Here is a 22,387-nt window from a genome sequence, read left to right on the forward strand (position 1 = left end):
CGTCTAACCACGCCCTTCTTCAGGTGAAATAGTTTCTAAAAGTGAAAGATAAAATGTACAAAAAATATATACAAATCTCAAACCTTAGTCATTCGTCATTAAAACAAAATTTCAAGCCAGCCCAACCTGGATATCTACATATGGAAGCTCCACCTGGGACTGTCGACATTATAAAAGAGTATAATATAAAATGGTACACATTGGCCTTATGGGCTATCAAAAAGAATACCCCTTGCAATAATATCCATTCTTATCACACTATGGAACCTATAAGTCCCATTAGCATCAAACCCTTTGTGGGTTACTAGCAACCAATACTCAAAAGAAAATACAAGCCTTTCTGCTTGTAGTTGAAAGCATCAGGCTTTAATGACAGTTAGCTCCCTAACAGTGAGTAGAACTGCCAAAAAACAACCCCACATTAGGACAGGGCATTCCTCAAACTAAACTCTCCCGAATCGGAGAGAGAGAATAAATACAAATAGAAATGAGTGACGGAAAACACTTACCTTAACCGCTGGGCTAGATTGCATGTCAGCCCAGCGGAAGGCACGGCTATTTAAATCATTGGCGGGAGTGGGTAGGAACGCCCTATACCCCCGAGCCTGATCCATCCTAGCTAGCCTGGGTCAGAACCAGGGATTGATCAATATACTGATCAATATATTGAGTATAGATCATTCATCCAAACGTGCACCTAAAAGAGTCTTTGGGGCGCAATGACTGTTAATACATCTCTCATTCACTTAACAGATCGCGCTGATATAGCCGTGCAGGGTGCCGAGATTTACACGCATGCGCATAGGGGCTTCTAGAGGCCACTATAGAAGTTGATTCAGATGTTTTCATGCGCAGGTGCGGATCTGCCAGGCCTGGCGCGTGCGCAGTAGTATGGTCTCTGGGACGGGATCGCCTGGTCCCGGGCAGATGCGTGCATGCTGGTACGCATGCGCCCGCACAGGGAAACCTGGAGGGCGTTCCTACCCACTCCCGCCAATGATTTAAATAGCCGTGCCTTCCGCTGGGCTGACATGCAATCTAGCCCAGCGGTTAAAGTAAGTGTTTTCCGTCACTCATTTCTATTTGTATTTATTCTCTCTCTCCGATTCGGGAGAGTTTAGTTTGAGGAATGCCCTGTCCTAATGTGGGGTTGTTTTTTGGCAGTTCTACTCACTGTTAGGGAGCTAACTGTCATTAAAGCCTGATGCTTTCAACTACAAGCAGAAAGGCTTGTATTTTCTTTTGAGTATTGGTTGCTAGTAACCCACAAAGGGTTTGATGCTAATGGGACTTATAGGTTCCATAGTGTGATAAGAATGGATATTATTGCAAGGGGTATTCTTTTTGATAGCCCATAAGGCCAATGTGTACCATTTTATATTATACTCTTTTATAATGTCGACAGTCCCAGGTGCAGCTTCCATATGTAGATATCCAGGTTGGGCTGGCTTGAAATTTTGTTTTAATGACGAATGACTAAGGTTTGAGATTTGTATATATTTTTTGTACATTTTATCTTTCACTTTTAGAAACTATTGCACCTGAAGAAGGGCGTGGTTAGATGCCCGAAACGCGTTGTGTGTGAGTTTACCAAAATAAAACCGTTTTTACCAAACTAAGAAGGGGAGCGCAGTTCTTTATTTCCCAGATTGTCACCAAATCTGAGGCTTGGTCATTTCTTCTCTACATACGAACACCTTTTGAGGTGTTGGGATTACTGCTGCTGAACCCGAGGTGGACACTCCGGTTACACATGTGAATACAGAGTTGTGACTTTGATTCACAACCATTAAAGGTGAGCGTTCACCACTTATTAGGACATTTCCCATTCCAGAATTTACTACACTATGGTTGCTCGGTGTCGTTATTCCCTTTTGTTTTTGATATTGCTGTATGGGGCCTTGGTGCACTTCAATATTTGTCTAATTACCGTACATACAGAGGTTTTTCAGAAAGTCCAAAAGAAAAAAAAACTTGTGCCATGGCTTCAGCAATACATTTTCCTCTAGAAATAATGATTTATGTCTCTTGTCCTGTACCTAATAGAGCATATTCCGTGGTGAGCTCCATGCTGGAGAACAACCCCCATCCCATGTATGAGACCGTGGCAGCACTAGGCAGTATTGTCAGTGACCAACTGCTTCACCCCAAGTGTGAGAAGGAGCATTATTGAAGATCCTTCCTCCCAACTGCGGTCAGGCTGTATAATCAACATCAGGCTAAGTGAAGATCACTCCAAACAGCGAACTAAATGAGCCTGAGTCTTTCTTTTCTTTTTAGTTGCTATGACTCAGAGTATTTTTTTCTCTCTGCTATGAGCTTGTATGTGTTCTTTCTTGTAATATATTACTGTATTATCCATGCTGCTGTAACACACTGAATTTCCCGATGGTGGGACTATTAAAGGATTATCTTATTTTATCTTATTACACCTGTACTTATTTTTCCTGCAGAAAGCTCTAACATATGCATGATGCCATAGCCTTGCTTTCTGGCTAATCCCATCCACATACTATAGGAAAATATCTGCAGCAGACATGCTGTTGCATTTTGTAAATGACAGCATATCAATTATACCTACGGAAATGCTGGTATTTTCCATCTAGATGTTATTGAAGCAGAAAACCCGCAGAGGAAAACTCCGCAGAAAGTGTGATGCATTTCTGATGCGGTTTTTCTCACAGCGCTTTGTGGTTGTGGACTTTTATCCTAAGATATTTTGTAGCTGCTTTTTAATGGCACCTTTATAAAGGCCTCCAATAACCTTAGTCGGTTCATGCAATAGCCATGTTGAAAGTCATTTCCTTTCCAGTAGACTGTGAATAAAGATTACTTTTTAGAAATGGAAAAGAAAACTGAGAAAGAGGTGTTATAGCTTTAAATGGTAAAGGAGAGGTGGCTCTCTAAGCAAGGGAGAAAAAGGATGTTTTATGCTAAATAGAAAGTTTATGGCCTTGGGTGCCTACAAGCTGTAGCAATGTGTAAATCTAGTAATAGAAAGAAGTCGGCACACAAGTATGTCCAAGTAATAGGCATGAACTTTATGTCTGTGTTTACTCAGCATGATTCGCTTGTACTCTGCTAGACAAGCTGCAGGGAATCAGACATCATTTGTGATAATGACCAAGATTAACTGTCATAAAGAGCCATCATGACATTTAAGTGTGATTTGAATCATTTTATTACAATATGAATAAAATGAACCGAGAAAACATTTGTGGGACAAAAACAAAAATAACAACACATAATTCGTCACTATTTGGCCTGTATCTTCATAATAACTTCATAATAATGGAAATGGAACAAAATAAGAAATCTATGCTTTAGGGAGAAATTGCATAAAATATTTTAGGCAGGCAAAAATAACATAAATCCATAAGTCAGTTTAGATCCCAGATCAGACTCTTAATAAATTCAGACCACAAGCCATACTCTTAAATAAATTTAGACCCCAGACCATGGCCCTTCATTATCTCAGAATCTAATGCAGAGGACTAAATTCAGATTCCAGACCTAATAAAAAAAATGTTCAGACCAGATCCATATTCCTACCTATCTTTCAACTGGGATTCTCCTCAGCCCTAGGCCTCAAACAGGGTTCTAAGGCTACTTTCACACCATATCCTTTAATACTTTTAATATCAGTCAGAAATCTGTTTCAATTAAAAATTGTCTGCTTCTTAAAAACGTATGCAAATCTTTAGCAATATTTAAGCGCATAAAAGTTTTCATATTCTTAGGTCATAATTAGAGATGAGCGAATTGAAGACGACAAAGTGGAATTTGATCCGAATTTCAGGAAATATTCGATTTGCATTGAATCCGGATTTCCCCACACTTTGTCTTTATAAATCACATAGGTTCAGGTTCCGATCATGTAAAGGCCACATCAGGGAAAGTTTGTAGCAGTAACAAACTTTCCCTGATATTAGGCGGGCGGCATCGAGAGTGGGTGTTAGCCTAGAATACCTGATATATATTGTATATCTTCACATGACTGTGATGCATCCCCAATACTCTTGAACTCACTACCACAACAAATTAGATTGTCCCCCACAATCGCAAGCTTGTCCCTCATAGATTGTAAGCCTTTGCAGGACAGACTTTGTGTCCCACTGTTCTTGATGGTCACCGTTAATATCGTACTTGTATTGTGTATTTTGTGTATTGTATTAAACCATGAAGTCAATGGTCCTATAATAATGATAATGATAATAATAATAATAATAATAATAATAATAATAATATACAGAAACTGCCTCATTTTGCTTTTCCACCTCTTTAAATAAATCATTCCCCATTAGGGCCCCTTCACACGGCGTAAGGGCTCGGCTCATTCCGAGCCATACACGCGAATGCTTCTAAACACTTCCCATTCACTTCAATGGGAGTGCACGTAAAGCCGGCTTTACGAGCGCTCCCATTGAAGTGAATGGGAAGTGTTTAGAAGAGCTCACATGTACGGCTCGGAATGAGCCGAGCCCTTACGCCGTGTGAAGGGGCCCTACCACTACCATGTCCCAGGTGATCTTCCTCACTTCAATAGGATACTTTGCACCCACACTTTATACCCAGGCAACACTGGGTACTACTCTATTATGTTATAAATTTGATTTATCTGTCCAGGAAACCGCAATTCCAAAGTAAAATTAATGCTAAATGCTTTTTTGGGGTGCTTTTTTTTTTTTTTACATATAAAAGATGAAGGAGTTAAGGACACAAGTGGAAGATAAAATAGTTATTCCAATAAACAGATATCATTAGCTTTGAGATGATAGTATGCGTTGTCATGTCTGTAGTTACAAAAATTAGTTTTTCACTAGACGGATTTGATGATGTGCAATCATGGGAACTCAATATTAACAGATTTACTTTCACAGTGTATACCCTCAGTGCGTGTTCCTGTAGTTAATATTAATATTTCACTGTATACATGTTTAATCCAGATGAATTATACTTGCAAAATTTTAATTTAGCAATAACTTTAACAACTTTCTAAACATTGTTTAAGTTTTATTTTTCAAAGTAATTTTAAACTATTGCAGCTGCTATTGTCATTTGTATCAGTGGCGTTTTTTTTACCTGCACACGTATTTGCATTATAGTTGACTATGTTTGGTGAGTGTTGGGTCCACTGCATTGTTGTAATATCTTCAGGGAGTTTCCCCCCATCCAAAATTTCTTGTAAACCACTTACATGCTGTTGTGGGGTCAGTTAGTAACATATTGAACATACCTTTCATGTGTCAAACTACAATTTTGTTGCTGAGAGATTCCATATGTAAATGAGTTCAGTACACTCAGTGAAGTGTTACACCTGCCGGAGCACCCATTTTTATGTGATGGCCACCCAGTACTGCCTACAAAACAGAAATAATGGCTCTGCAGCCTGTTAAAGCTCTGAGATACAGGGCCAATCTGGGTGCTGCCTCATTGCCCAATCATCAGCTGAGGAGGGATATGTAAAGTTTGTTCAGAACTTCCCACGTGTCTGCTATAAACAAATTGTCACTAGCTAGGTTCCTGTGCTCAGAACACATCTGCTGTTTCTTGTATTCTTGGTAACTCACTTTGGCTTACATTACTGAATATCAGCTTACTTACTGATTTGGATTTGACTGTGAACTCTCCGATTTGACCGCAGCTTGGGAATTTCTATATTCCTCTATTTTGATTATTCTGTGGGGTAGTGTGAGATTTAGATAGTGTGTTCTCCTGCTTCCTGTTAGATCCAATTCCTGTTGGCTTTAGATGCAATTCCATAACACTGGTGTGTCCCAATAATAGCTTTTTTCAGAGACCACAAAATAATATGGTGGCCCAGCAGGTGTGACCCTGCCCAGACTGCACAAAATATCAAATCTATGTATGAAATAAACTTTGAATTTCTCAACATCTTAGGCTAGGTTCACAACTGTATTGGAGTTTCCCTAAGAGATGCCAAAACAGATTCCGCCTAAAATCGGCAGAGAAAAAAAGTCCTGCCAGGAGGACTTTTCATTATAAAATAGACACCCAGTGAACCCCATTACAAACTCTAGGGTCTGTGAGTGCCCTTGGGTAACAGCTTTTTAAGCAAACAGGCTCTCCATCTTTCAGGTCCCCATGCGGACACTAGTGTGAAGCTAGCATCAGGAACAGCTTTGACACAAGTCAGGTATGTGCATTAATGTGAGTAATGATCCTTAACGCATATAATGGGGTTCAAAAGTGGTTTGGTGATGTTAAACTCCCTTTAATAATATTTTAATAGAGAAAGACAATCCTATATTCAGACAGTGACACTTGGACGGCACGGCACAACTAGCTTAAAGGACTACATAGAAAAATCAATAATAATGTGGAGTTTATCTTCAAATTCCTGGGGCATAACATGCTCACACTTGGTGTAACATCTTTATATTAAACAGTTTCAACCACATTCTATACTGCTTGTATTTAATAACAGTGAATTTGGATGTCAATACACAATATTTTGCTTAGTGGGATAGTCTTAATGAGAACCTCATTGACAGCCTATTGAAAATTGGGTAGTCTGTTTCTGATTATGTATTTTTAAAGATAGGAAAGAACCCCACCTGGCACTTAAAGCAAGCAAAAAGCATGATTTTTACTGGTCAGATTTCTAGCTATCCCCCTAATTCGTCACAACTAATGAGTAAGCAATATTTGAGATCATGTATGTTATTATGCTTTTCAGAAACAGCGCCCCTCCTATCCTATAAACTGTGCATAGTACTGCAGCCTTTTTCCGATAAAACAATATTTAAGGAAGTGCATAGGCAATAGCGGTGCTATTTATGGAGAATAAAGTAGACTTTTTCTGCAATCTCAACATGATCTTATAGAACTACTCCTTACACATTGCTTGTGGTGAATAGTAAGATAGCTAGCTGGAAATAACTAAAAAAAAATAATACAATTACAGTAAGAAGTACAGAAGACTATTTTGTACTGTGCTCAACACAGAGCAAAAGTCAACCATTTTAGGACTGTATTCTATTATCCAGAGTGTAGAGCAGTCCCAAAGAGAAACTCTCATTGTGGTTAACAATGCATAGTAACAGAAAGCCTATTCATTTAATTCTTCCTTTTCCCTTTACTGGTGCTGCAAGAAATTTAAAGGAGCTTTCCCATTATAAGCACATATACCCCATAAGACAGGGAATAAGTGCTAGATCACCAAAGGTCTGACCATAGAGACTCCCTGCTGCTTCAACAAAAAAGCAGTATATTGAAGAATATCTTTTTTTGTATCCAAGTGTAGTGAAAATAGACAATGCATTTTAGATCATATGTTATCCTTCATCACATATACAGTACTTATTGAGAGAAAAAAACTGAGGCATGTGAGTCAAATAGACTACTAATAGGCATTTGGTATTCATTGACTTTAGTCACTTATAGAAAGGAATGTTCATTTTACATCTTTTGTCCATGATACATTGTACATTTTCTACTAAATCTATTTCACCATTTATCTAACACACAAAGCGATTAAAATAGAATTTATAAAGATCCATCAGAAGCAGAATACATTTTACAGAGCTTCATGTGCAGTCAGTTGATCTCTTGGAGTTACAATAAAACACAGAAGTGTATAAAATGTACTTGTGACTTGGTAATCTACGAATTCAAGAGTAAGAAAACTACTGTATATTATTTTGGAAGTGATTTGACCTATGAATATTTATGGAGACCTTGATTGAAAAGCCATTTTCAAAATGTCAATGTATGTGTTATCATTTATAATATTTCCTGGAATCTTTGCCGTTTTTGTGTGCACATATTTGAACTGGTATTTCACACATTCTACCAATACACCAGGATATCTCTTAGCACCTCAGATTTGTTGTGTGTCCAGTCTGTCCAGTTATTTAATGCATTTCTCGTATGACAAACAAGAAACCACCATCAAATATGTACTACAATATGTATTTCCTATTAAATACCTATAAAACGTATTGTCTTATGCTCTCAAATACTTAACACATATCCCTATAAGAAGATCCCACATTATTACTTAGGGTTCTATGCTAGGGTGTTCGAGATGTGTCTTAAGAACCACACTACTGCTCAAAATGCTTCTGACTGCCCTCACTGCATAATGTCAGCTGCTTATGGGAAGCATTCATGCAGATGTCCTTCTATATTTATAATAACAATAAAAAGTTATAGATGCAACAAATAATATTCATACAGTAATCCTAGTAAATTTTAGCAAATTCCTATCAAATGGGAAATACAAATAAATCAAATGAACGCATATATATATATATATATATATATATATATATATATATATATATATATATATATATATGTACATATCCCCTAAGTTAAACCTATGAATGACAACAAAAACAGTTGTGATTAACAAAGTCAAACACCACTGTATATAAAATATTAAATTACATATAAGTTAATGAAAATAAATTGATGTGTTCACCAAATAAATGATAATGAAATTAAATTTAGATGAATAATATACCATGTAAAAGTATGATGGTGTGATTTTAATATGTTTTTAATTGTCCGGTTCTAATTTACTTTGGATATTTAATACATTTGTACATTTCATTTTAATTTTTTGTTGTTATTTATTGGCTTCGGTTGGGGGATATACATATAGGAGCTCTATGCAACTGATATTTTAGAAGACGGGAAATACTTCTAGTTCATAATGTACATGGTTAACTCAATACAATACCTAAATCCAAAACATAACAAGTAAATTGGCAAATAAAAAATCTACAATACAGGAAAACTAAAAATACAGATAATAAGCAGTGGATCTCCAACATAGATACTTCTAGCATTGCAACCTACAGCCTGTAAATCATATTCTGACCCTAATATAATTTATCTTGGCAGCAGAAGCAGCACCTTGCAGAATAATACTTACATTCTCCTAGAGTTTCCACTTCAATGCTTGGGCTATAGCTTCCATAATCTTGAGAAGATGATGATGTGCGAATTTGGAAGACATAGACAGTTCCTGGTTTCAGGTTATGAACAGTTACTGATGTCAAAGGTGTCTTCAGTGTGGAGTAACTTTGGTCTCTTTGGTCCTATAAGAAAATAATATATTATAGGTTTAAAAATCTCCAAAAATGTGGATCAGCCTGCCATGCTGAGTTCGTAATCCTTACTGTTCTGTCTGGCCGCTCTCTAAATGTTCACACATACTGCAAGGTACTGAGCTAGATACATATAACACAGTGCCAAGACAAGACTCAAGATCTCTACAACAGCTGCAGGCCAAACTCATTCCTTTAATAGACAAATCCCTATTATTAGAGGATGGAAGAAATCTGTTATCAGAAAGCAAATGATTTTTTTAACTTATATACTTGGTATTTTGATTATAAGATGAGGAAAGAGCTATACTTCTCGGATAAGTAAGCAATGAAATGCAAGGTGCCTATCTATAGCTCTTATCAGTTCTAACAAAATGAAATGCACTAAAACGTGTTAAGAGTTAAAAGAAGTGCATTAATCTGCCTGACATGGATCAGCTTTGATAAACCTGTGTGCATCAAGCAGAATATCAGTTCTTAAAAATCAGACTACAGCTACAGTATTTAGATAGTTCTGCTCCTTATTCAGAAAATGGACTGGCCATTGCAGAGGACTCCTGAAGTATGATAAATACTATGATGAAAACCATAAATATTTCTGGCTAAGGATACATAGTACAGATGGTGAGGATAAGATAAGTGGCTTTTTCAATATTCTTTACTAAAATCCTCAAACCCCATCCCCCAACAACTTCTGATACTTTTAAAGTGTATTTTATTCTATATAGAATATAGTCACCCTCTCTCCATAACATAAATAAATCAATCAATCACTAAAGTGATACTTTAATGGATTCTCATATGGTTGGTAGAGAATCAATATATCATCGGTGGGGATCTTCACTCCATTGCATGTTTCTGCTGGTGTAGTAACACCATAACAGTACATAGGGCAGAGCTGTGTCTGAGTTGCAGTACCTAAGAAAATGAACAAAAGTATTAAGGGGTTGTTCCATCTGAAGGATGCTATCCATACTGGTAGCTTATGTAAATTGAAGACTTTTCCTAAATATATTGCTTTAGAAATGCTGCTTTCTTTGTTTGTTATTCCTCCCATTATTTACACAATGTTGCTATAACCACAGACCTGTGAGATAGGACAAGTGATGTCACTCACTGCTCTTGCAGGACAATCAGTTTAGCTAATTGCAGTTTGCTGATAAAGCTGAGTTTGTTATCTCTCAATGTAAAGACACAGATAACACAAAGTCCATTCTGTACAAGCATCTGCATATTATCTGACCTGTATAAGTATTGTGATACTTCAGAGTCCCATTCAGCAAGAGGGAGGTGGGGGGAATAAAGGAAGTGAGAAGAAGAGACTGCAGGCAAACTGTGAGATGGGAGATTGTCTATATGAGCATTATTAGAATCTATAATTTATTTGTTCTCAGAAAAATACAAATACAGGAGAATAAGGTGGCACTGCTCCAATGCTTTATCTGTGATCAATTCTGAATAGCATTAGGACAGACTCCAAATGATATGGTGGTGCTTTCCACACTTACAAAAATATCCTAAATACACTAGAATGCAAAGAAAAATAAATAAACGGGCACTCAGCAAGATTTTATAAACTATTATTCTTTATTCTATGTTCCAATGGTAATCCTGGTGAGTGCCTCCTTTCATTATTTATTTTTCTTTGCATTGAAATTTATTTGTTCTGTTGATCACTGGGGGGTCCAAAATAGGGGTGGGTATAGTCAGCAGGCAGACGCCTAGTACAGGAAACCTATATGCGGGTGTAGCAGAAACCCAAACTTTAACTAGTAACTTTTAACTTGTAACTGGTTAAACTGCTGCAGCATGATATCTTATCAGAGAAGACAACAAAAACCAATGAGAAGCCATCGGAAAAACATTTTTCATTGACTTTCATTGTTTTTGTTGTCTGCTTTATCTCTGTGTGGGCCTTTCTATGTGTAACAGATAGTTTGTTTGTTGCATAGATATGCTCATCACAAGTTAAGCAGCTTTTCTAAAAGCAATATAATTTAATGGTAAATTGTAACTAGAGATGAGCGAGTAGTTAAATACTCGATATTCATTTCGAGTAGCCCCTCAATATTCGACTACTCGAATCTAATTATTATATCCTATTATACTCTATGGGGGAAAAATGCTCGTTTCAGGGGTAGGCAACATTCGATCAAATTGAACTTACCAAGTCCATGAGTGAGGGTTGGGCTGGATTTTACGATAAGTCTTCTCCATGCAGCATCCCCGTGTCATCATCTGGCAATGCATTCACTCTGCTAGGCATTGGGCCTGGGCAGAGACGACTGCGCATGCCCGCAATACAAGAAAATGGCCGCTTACAGTCAAAGCGGCCATTTTCTTGTAGTGCGGGCATGTGCAGTCGGCTCTGCCCAGGCCCGATGCCTAGCAGAGTGAATTCAGAGCTGGAAGAGGACGCGGGGACGCTGCGCAGAGAAGACTTCTAGACGTAGTATTTGATCGTATACCTACTCAATCGAATCCTACTCGCTCATCTCTAATTGTAACTAGGTTGATGATTTTTATCTGTCTGTACTGAACCACCCAGTGTTTGTGGCATGAATTGAAACCTGTCATGGCATTTGTTAGCATGTTGAAATATAGTGTTTTGGTTTCAAAATTGTAGTCCAAAAATGGAGATCTATTGAGTTAATACATATCTGTATCAAATAATACTATCTCTTGGGTCTACCATGCTAATTTATATTGTGGCCAGCCCTTTATCATCAGGGCTACTGTGTAGTTGCACAAGCTATACATATAGTATATATAGTCCTGGGTCTGTCCAGAGTGGTAGAGTAGCCCTGGCTCTGTCAAACCCATCCCAACTACAGGTATTTATCATATGGCAAGCCATTTATATAAAACTGCATCTGATCACCAAACCAGTCTCAAGTCATCACAAATCCCAACATGTCTTGATATTACACTGTATTAAAGAAAATTTAGAAAATCCTTAAAGCACATTTATTTTTTCAAGCAGAATTGAGAACCCTCTTGTAGAATATATGACGCCTTTGGCTTCCCTGTACCAATTAACACGTCAACTATAACACAGAGTTTTTGTTACATGGTTGTAATTTTAAAATTCGGACTAAATTGTGTTCTTTATTCTCACTTTATGTTTCAGTTAATAAAAGTTGTTGTTTAGTTTATCTGAAATTTTCAAGACTATGACATTCACAAATGACCCTCTGCAGTACCAGCTGGCTACAGGATTGTCATCCAAAAATGAAGACTGTACTGCTATGCTTGGTATTCTCAATCATGCATAGTGATAATCACGGCAGATAAATACTCGACAGAAATAATCAGACAGGTATTTTGCAGTGTCAGATCATGGTGTGTTAAGCATAGAAAATTGAGCCCTGAGAGTCATTTAGTCATTTAATATGGTGTATTTAAGCACTCTCACCTCACTTTCTCATTTACTAGTTGATCTACTGCCAAAGTCAGAGAATGCATAATTTTAATTAAATTATCTCATAGTTAAAAGAAACAGGTAATTAATAACTTTCTCTTTGTCATAGAGTCTTCCGATGAGGATACATGGAAAAGAGTCTTAAAGAATTTTTAATACTCGTTTTCATCAGCTATCATCAGGAAAGTACAGTTTAATTGGGTGTGCGACACATTACTACCAAGCACAAAACCACAGAATACTTTCCTCTTTTTGCCTCCTACTATTAGTTTTTCAAGAATATTCCTAGGCATTGTTGGATTGATCAGCATCATTTTAAGTGTAAAAAGTCAATAGGGATGAACAGGTCATACTACAAGATCAATTCATGTCAAGATCATTTTCCATTGATGTGACATTGTATATACAAGCTGACCTGCCTCTTTCATCATCTTTAAGGCCATGGACACATTTCAACTAACGTATTTAATTGTTTGCTTGTTCCTGAATTTAAAATAAAAGCAACTTTGAAAACGCTCAACTAGTTTGAAAGTGCTGTAAAGAGAGTGTAACTATTTCACATAGCTGGCTGTCCTGCTGAATCTGTCCTGATTTATTATACCACTCCTGGTTATGCTGGTACCAGAGAGGAGGTTACAGAGTAGAGACTGGAAAAGGGGAAACATCCAAGCTGTCTGCAAAGGTGGATCACACAGGTTATAGATACAGAAAGCAGTTTGCAGAAGAAGGAGTGTACATGACATATACATTGTATGCATATAGTAAGAAAGCAGCATACTCTGTAACATTTGAGGTATCAACCACACTGAGGAGATCCCACATGTCACCTGATATATTTGAATATAAAAAGTAGAAACTGTGTTTAAATTGCTAACTTAAAAGCTAGTCAGTCAACTAAAGACAGAGTTAGAAACAGAGTGGGTAAAGCACCTTTTATGAAACCTACCCACACAAAACCTTACCTTTGGGTAAGCCTAACAATACAGAAGAAAAGTTAAATTTTCACTTTAAAGAGGACATTTCACATCTTCGGGCACATGCAGTGAAATACACCGCTAGAAAGCTGACAGTGAACTGAATTCAGCGCAATATCGGCTTTCCTGTTCTGTGCCCCCGATGAAGAGCTATCAGTGTCGGTACCATAGCTCTTCAGTGTCAGAAAAGCATTTCTGACAGGTTGTCAGGAACACCCCTCCTCACGGTAGCGTCTATTGCGCTGTACTGTGATAAGGGGCTTTCCTTACTTCCCAGCCATGACGCTGAGGAGTGAGGAACGCTCCCTTCCCTGGTACTTGTCTATAGATGAGTACTGTTAGCAGTAGAGGAGTCATTCCTCACCACTCATTGACCAGATGATTTTTTTTTTTTTTTAATATGAGTTAAATGGTTTTGACTTTTCTATTTGTATACTATTGAAGAAATATGTGTGTCCTTTTTAAAGGGAGTCTATCAGCAGCAAAATAAGTATTAAACTAATGATAGTACCTTGTAGAGCTGCTTATGAACTTTCCAAAGATGAACTTTCTTATTCTAAATTGCAGCTCTTATGCAAATTAGATTGAAAGGGGTGTTTCTTCTCCCGCTGGACCTTTGATCCTCAATTCAGATAACCACCACTTACTACAGACAAAGTGTGACAAGCCCTTGTCATCTAATTTGCGTAAGAATTAAATGCTGAATTTCATGAAAATGGAGTTACAATGCAGAATAAGAACGGCATCATTGGAAAGAGTAGAAGCAGCTCTACAAGGTACTGTCATTAGTTTAATACCAATTTTCCTGCTGACAAGCTCTGCACCCTGAGAAATCTTTGAGCAGAATTACAAAACACAAATTCTATACACAGTTCTCAATGAGTATATACAGAGTTAGTTGTTAAGGGGGTAAAAGGAGATTAGAATGTTATGGCAACATAAGAAAGCCCAGATAAGCTATGAATGGATACCCAGGTTAGGAAAGCAGTCACCATAATAACATATGTGTGCTCATGTTATTGTGTGCATATGCCTTTAAACTGTCTCTTATTTGTAAGCAGTACCAATGCTCTAATTCACTTTTGGCTATAGCTTTCAAGATTAACTCAGAGAGGATTAAGTTATTCCTCAGGACAATATAAAAGTCAGCTTTTCACATGAATACTGAATGCTTCCTTGCCTGCGCTGACAATAAATGTGTTACAATAATGTCTGAAGGACAGGAGCATTTATTCTGAATAATGCAAGCGCACAGCAAGCTGGATCATTGGATCATGTACTACCAGCGCTTTATAGTAAGTAAGGAAAAATTGGAGACTTGTGAAGGTAAAATGCAGGAGAAATCCATGCTTCAGTTACCTATTTTCCTTGAACAAAGACTTTGCTGCTTTGCTTATCTGAACTGATTTGTAATCTCTTCAATAGCGGCATCCATAATTAATAACATCTCACGGCCAACTAGATGTGACATCTTTCCAGCTCTGCTTGTAATTTATTTGGTGACCCTGGCAGAGGCATGATGGGACCTCTCCCAAGTGAGAACTGATAAAACCAAAAGAGGTATGAGATTGCTTGTAATCTCCGCAGCCACACACTTCTTGTCTTCTGCCCTGCATCAGACCTGTGCAAATGACTCTGATTGCTTCAGCCACCAGATCTGTCTATGCTGCAACTTATGTCTGAGCATCTAGGTCAGGTGAAGTCCTGGGTGATGGGATACACTTTACACATTTCTTAGCTTGAGATTTCAAATTACTGTAATAAAGCATTACAAATATATTGTTTTATTCATCATCAAATCAAACCCCTCTGCTAATACAGACTAATGAATATGATATGAAAATCTGCCTTATACTGTATAGATGTGATAATTCACAGATAAAAATACATTTGGATTGTCTACTTTCTGCCACAATCCACTTGAGGGAACCACAGGATGGGAATAGTAGTTGTCAACACTCAACTGAATCCTCCAGCACTAGAAGCACACACATTCAGCTCTACTTCATCGGGCTAATAGAATGCATTGGCCAGCGCTGATTGGCCAGAGTACGGAATTCGGCCAATCAGCGCTGGCTCTGCTGGAGGAGGCGGAGTCTAAGATCGCTCCACACCAGTCTCCATTCAGGTCCGACCTTAGACTCCGCCTCCTCCAGCAGAGCCAGCGCTGATTGGCCGAATTCCGTACTCTGGCCAATCAGCACTGGCTAATGCATTGTATTGGCGTGATGAAGCAGTGCTGAATGTGTGTGCTTAGCACACACATTCAGCTCTACTTCATCGGGCTAATAGAATGCATTGGCCAATCAGTGCTGGCCAATGCATTCTATTAGCGTGAACTGAGTTTGCACAGGGGTTCTAGTGCACCCTCGGCTCTGCTACATCAGATTGCTACATCTGATGTAGCAGTGCCGAGTGTGCATCAGATGTGTAGTTGAGCAAAACTGACTCAGCACTGCTAAGTCTCTGCATTCGCATAGGAATGCATTGGCCAGCCTTCGGCCAATCAGCGCTGGCTCTGCCGGAGGAGGCGGAGTCTAAGGTCGGACCTGAATGGAGACTGGTGTGGAGCGATCTTAGACTCCGCCTCCTCCAGCAGAGCCAGCGCTGATTGGTCGAGTTCCGTACTCTGGCCAATCAGCACTGGCCAATGCATTTCTATGGGGAAAAGTTAGCTTGCGAAAATCGCAAACTGACAGGGATTTCCATGAAATAAAGTAACTTTTATGCCCCCAGACATGCTTCCCCTGCTGTCCCAGTGTCATTCCAGGGTGTTGGTATCATTTCCTGGGGTGTCATAGTGGACTTGGTGACCCTCCAGACACGAATTTGGGTTTCCCCCTTAACGAGTTTATGTTCCCCATAGACTATAATGGGGTTCGAAACCCATTCGAACACTCGAACAGTGAGCGGCTGTTCGAATCGAATTTCGAACCTCGAACATTTTAGTGTTCGCTCATCTCTAAACATAACGTTTCGGTCATATTAGACCTTCTTCAGATAAGATCTAGGAGTTGGCAGAGTTTGCAGCGGGATCATGACGCCATGATCCCGCTGCAAACTCTGCCAACTCCTAGATCTTATCTGAAGAAGGTCTAATATGACCGAAACGTTATGTTCACTGAAATGATCTAGTACTTTCTTTATGCTTTACAAACCAATTTACCAAATTCATGGCGTATATGTACCAATAAATTTTCACTTTTTCACATGCATACGGTGTGCAGCAGCATTAATCTACATTGTATGTGAGTCGCAGGACTCTTTGTCTGCTAGCACCCAAACTCCATATTTTATAGTGTGCGGTTCCATTGCTCTTTATACATGATGCTAAGCACAGGATTGACTCAGGAGACACCAGTTGCAGTTGAACAAAGTGATGTGACTTTACTGAAGTAATGGCAACAGATGCAGCTTCCAGATGGATGAAGTAGTGCAATGGACGTTCCATTGTAGAAGGTGTTACTGAGCCTAGTAATGGTTTTCACAGAAAGGGGGTGCCAAGTTATAGATGTTAAATACAGTGTTTAGTCTCTCCACTTCACTGTATCTATATTCCTGCCTCTCCCAATCTTTATGGTGGTTGAAATGAGTAAATTCCAAGAATCTACCTGAGGAGATAACAGAGTCCACTTTTGAGGCAGTAACAAACCTCAACCTCCTCTCAGTCTTGGCATTTTTTCTCCCTCTCCTCTGCAGCCTGTCATCAAATATTCTTACCTGTCTCAAGGCTGCAGCAATGATAATATAGGCAACTGTATGACGCCTCTGTACACAACCCTACTCATCAGAGGCTGTAATAGATTACCATAAGGTGACTTAGGGGGCATTCACAATTGTACCCCTGTGTGTCTTGTGCCGGTCCACCAGGTCTCCATCCTATTCCCCAGAGAAACTGAATTAATTTGAATGGGTTTTAAAAGCAAACTGCCATTGTCTGTATGCAGCCTCTCTGCGTGGAAATCGTTTTTTGGGGGGCTGGGCAGAAAGCCCTGTCTGTATCCAACCAGAACTGCCCAGAAGCCGTTCCCTATGCAGTTTTTCTTGGGAATAGGACGGAAACCTGACAGGCGGACAGGGGCTCACAGGGGCGCAAGTGTGAATGCCCCCTTAGAGTGTCCTTCCCTTCCCAGCAAAATATGGGTTGAACTAGACCAATCTATCCCAAAGGAGGGGTGTAACACTAATATAATACTATTTATATACACAGTGCCACAAATTAAATAAAACAGTTCAGACAACTTAAGGCAAGGTTCACACTAGTGCTCGGTGTGCATTGGAGGTTTCTGTCTCTCGTTCCACTTGAAAAATACAGAGAGAAAAGTCCTGCAAGCATTGTGGGGCCCCAATCTAAAGGTTAAGCATAAGAATACAAATCGGAGCTTAAATAGGGTGCTAGCTGTAAGTTACAGCTAACACTCTCAAAAGGCCGCCTACTTAGTAATACAACAGAATATGTTAGCTCAAAGATGACAGCATTCTACTATTATGGCACTCGTTGCTAAGGTGTTAATATTAATTACCTCTTCATAATATAAATATAAAATAATTAAAAATGTTAGAAATGTGTGACAAAGGTTGTTAAGGATTCGTGTCTGGTGTCCCCTATTAAACCCAATCACACTGCCTGTAGGATTTATTGAGGGACAAACAGAACATACAGTGCATTGTGGTGATTGGCCACTCTCCACTGCATCTATATACTGCTCTTATTTATTATAGTGTAGCGTGGACAATCTCTACTGTATCTTTTATTTGTCCCTCAATAATTCCTAAGGGCAGTATGATAATAGGAGATTATAACTCATACTAGCTATTTTCTTTCATTCACATATGATTTAAAATAACGTATTATATTTATTACAGTGGAGAGTGGCCAATCTCCACTCTATGCTGTATTTGTCCCTCAATAACTCCTACAGGCAGGGTGATTTGGCTTAATAGGGGACATCCGCATAGAATCCCTGGTGGCCTTTGCCACACACTTTTTATTATCTTATATTTATCATTTGTTAATGTTATAAATGGAAATTATGTTTGAAAACTTGCACATGTATAACACTCTCCTTTATCTACCTCTTTTCCTTCTCATCCTCCTACCTGGTAGACTTCCTCACAAGAAGCTATAGTTTCCTGGATCTTTCTTGTCTTTAATTACAAACTAAACACCTTCTGTCTGTAACTGACTGCACAAGGTCTGTCTGTAAGCTTTCAGTTGATGCTTTTTAATTCTGTCCAAAAGCATCTGAAAGCCGAAGGAAAGAACTGTTCACTGCACTCATTGATGACTAATAGAAAGGGAAAGTGTTTCACTTGTATCAGTTATATTGTCAGTTCTAATATCTGTTATTCTGATCTCTACAGTGATCAAACAATGGACATTACAACTGCTGAGTAAAGGTAGCATGCGTGACTCATCCATCATTAAAGCGGTTGGCTACTTTCAGACCAAGATTGAGAGACAAATGTTATTGTTTGTATAATAAAAAGTTATACAATTTTCCAATATATTTTCTGTATCAATTCCTCACAGTTTTCTAGACCTCTGCTTGCTATCATTCATTTTGTTTACTTTTAGTGGATATGATTCTGACTACGGTCATGTGATGGACAGTCCATGATCATGTGATGAGTACACAGGTATACAGCTGGTTATAGTCACAGATATCTGCCAGGTAATGAGCCATGCACCTTTGTGTCCATCACATGGCCCTGGACCATGACCTCAGTAGTCACATGGTTCAAGCTGGCATCACAACATATAAGGTGGATGTTTTTTATGCTTGATCACCTCCCCTGGGCTTCCGATCATTATATTCCGGTGTCTGAAGAGACCCCAGAGTATAACAATCAAATCAAATAAAAAAAAGCTTTATTGGCATGTCCGAATAGATATTTGGCATTGCCAAAGCTAGTAAAGTGTGTGTGTGGGGGGGGAAGTTGGACTCGGGTGGGTGAGTTGTGGGTATGGTGGGGGTGGGGTGGGTGGTTTGGGGTATAACAGTCCATGGAGTCTCATCTTCCTCTTATTTGGTGACCAATATATGGGGAAGTGTGGGTGGGGTGGGGTGGGGTGGGGCGGGTGTATTGGGATAAATATAACAGTCTGTGGAGTCTCATCTTCCTCTTATTTGGTGACAGCTGGACACGTATTGGACAGCGATCTCCACAGTGGATGGTGAGTGGGTGGTGAGTCCTAAAAATGTCAGGTTCTGATAAACTCAAAATTTTTGCAATATCTGTGACGAACAGCGTAGGGCCACAATGGGACATTATAGTTTGTCAAGTGGCCACTGTGTGACCTTATACTGTATGGAGAGGCTACTATGGAATATTATACATTGTAAAGCGGCCACTGTGGGACATTATATTGTATGGGGGGCTCTATGGTACATTATACGGCGTGATGGGACCTATGTGGGGCATGATGCTGGGTGTAATTGGGGCATTATACTGTGTGCCAGCAAAGGGGGCATTTTACCATGTGCAGGTCAAGAAAGGGGGTGCTATGCCTTGTGGGAGTAGTTTGCTATGGGCCCACATCTCTGCTAGTTATGAGCATATATGGAGAGGCAGTGGAAGCAGCGGGAAGCAGTGGAGGCAGCTGCCACAGGGCCCAGGATATTAGGGGGTCCAGCGACAGCTGCTACCGCTGTGTTTTGTTTTTTTTTAAATAGGCCGTTACCGGCTATTCTGGCAGGGACTGGTCTTTTCAGATCCCCGAGCATAATGATCGAAGGCCCGGGAGAGGTAAGCAAACATAACAAACAGTGTTACTTACGTCTCCATGCTCCACAAAGGCTTCGGGCCTACTTGTGTGACGGCTCAGACGTCACATGACCGAGGCCTGCGTCCTTATGCATCACGACGCAGGCCCCCAGTCACATGACGTCCCTGTCGTCATTGAAGATAGCCGGCAGCGGGGAGTGCAGGGATAGGTAAGTAACAGTGTTTATGTTTGTATCTCCCTCTCGGACTCCGATTATTATACTCTGGGGTCTTCAAACCCCAGAGTATAATAATTGTTAATGGGTGTCCACAATGGAACATAATACTGGGTGATTGGGCCACTATGGGGCATAATGCTGGGTGATGGGGCACTATGGGGCATAATACTGGGTGATGGGGCCACTATGAGGCATAATACTGAGTGAAGGGGACACTATGGGGTATAACGCTGTGTGCAGGGGCAACTATGGGGCATAATAGTGCACGCAGGAATGCGGGGGGGGGGTTCGTGGTCTTCGGCGTCGGTCGGGGGGGCCCGTGTCAAAGGTTCGCCACGGGGGCCCTGCTATTCCTAATTACGCCACTATGGAGAGGGCTCAGGAGCTGAACTCTTTCCATACACAGCAGATAGGAAATATAAAATATATATATATATATTTATATTTATTATATATATAATAAAATATAGAAAAACTGGGAAATGATAGAGCGCTAATGACAACAAAATCTAAAATGAAGTTGAAAATAAAAATAACGATGTGGATGTTTAAGATGAATTGGTTCTGTTTATTGCTCCAAGGACATAAACAACAACTTAAAATGGCTACGCGTTTCGACACTGGGCAGGTGTCTTCTTAAGGTCAAGCAGGCCTAAATATATATATCTTATCTTATATATATACTGTATATTTCATATATATATATATATATATATATATATATATATATATATATACACACTAATATTATAAATACTAATATAAATAATAATAATAATAATAATAATAATAATAATAATAATAATAATAATAATAATAATAATAAATATATTGATATACTATAAAAAAGTTTGGATGTTTGTTACTCAATCACGCATAAGCAGCTGAATGAATTTGAATGAAATTTGGCAAATAGATAGTTTGTAACCTCAATTAACACATAGGCTAAATTTGATCCTGATAAATGACGTGGCTTCATAACTGTTATGAATTTATGTTCACATACTATGTTAAACAGCTCTTGCAGCAGCTTATCTCAGGTTCTGATAAAGCCAGGTCTGTTATCTCTCTATGTAAACATTCAGCTAACCCTCAGCCTCAGTATATATATCCTACTAATATTATATAATATATGTGAAAAATTTGGATATTTGGAAGTTTGTGTGTTTGGATGTTTGGATGTTTGGCTGAATGGATTTGAATGAAATTCGGCACACAGATAGATTGTAACCTTGATTAACATATAGGCTACTTTTTATTCTGGTAAATGACATGGCTTAATGACTGTTATGAATTTAATTTCACATACTACATTAAACAGTTCTTAGCAGCACCTTATCTCAGCCAGGGCTGTTATCGATCTGTGTAAACACACACTAACCCTCAGTGGTTTGTGTACACATATTTGCATATTATCTGATCTGCTCCAGACACTGCTCACACACTGACATGGGCAATCACCTTTAATCCAAATTGGCAGTTTGCCAATTTTAAACATGCCTGGAAAAAGAAAATCTAATTTGTCACAAACAACAACTATGAAGGCAGCCAGAAATCACAGACTTCTCCTCAAGCGCAGCTTAGGGGGATCATCGACTCCAACAACACACTCATTATATGGTGTCCCAGCGACCTGCTGACATTCCAGAACAATCATGGGCACAGCACAAGTAACGAGTTCAGCAGCAGGCCAGCTTTACAGCTGCTGAAACGCCGGAGCAGGCAGATCATCCACACCAACAACATGCTCATTATATGATGTTGCAGCGAGGTGCTGAGATGCCGGAGCAATCACAAGCACAGTGCAAGAAACAAGTACAGCCACAGGCAAGCTTGAGAGCTGCCGAAAAGCCGGAGCGGGCAGATCATCAACACCAACAACACACTCTTTATATGGCCTCCCAGCGAGGTGCTGACATGCCGGAACAAGTTCACCAGCAGGACAGCTTGAGAGCTGCCGAAATG

The 22,387-nt window shown here is 39.2% G+C and overlaps 1 protein-coding gene across 2 annotated transcripts in view; it reads right to left on the bottom strand.

Annotated features, from left to right (window-relative positions):
• Positions 1-22,387, bottom strand: part of EPHA10 (EPH receptor A10) — a 589,871-nt gene that overhangs the window by 111,776 nt on the left and 455,708 nt on the right. For both annotated transcript variants that reach the window (XM_075264483.1, XM_075264482.1), the window contains exon 7: positions 8,906-9,071. In XM_075264483.1, the coding sequence (XP_075120584.1) occupies positions 8,906-9,071 (166 nt within the window). The remainder of the gene's footprint in view (positions 1-8,905; positions 9,072-22,387) is intronic.

The sequence above is a fragment of the Leptodactylus fuscus genome, chromosome 2 (assembly GCF_031893055.1).
Source record: "Leptodactylus fuscus isolate aLepFus1 chromosome 2, aLepFus1.hap2, whole genome shotgun sequence".
In the NCBI taxonomy this organism is placed as follows: Eukaryota; Metazoa; Chordata; class Amphibia; order Anura; family Leptodactylidae; genus Leptodactylus; species Leptodactylus fuscus.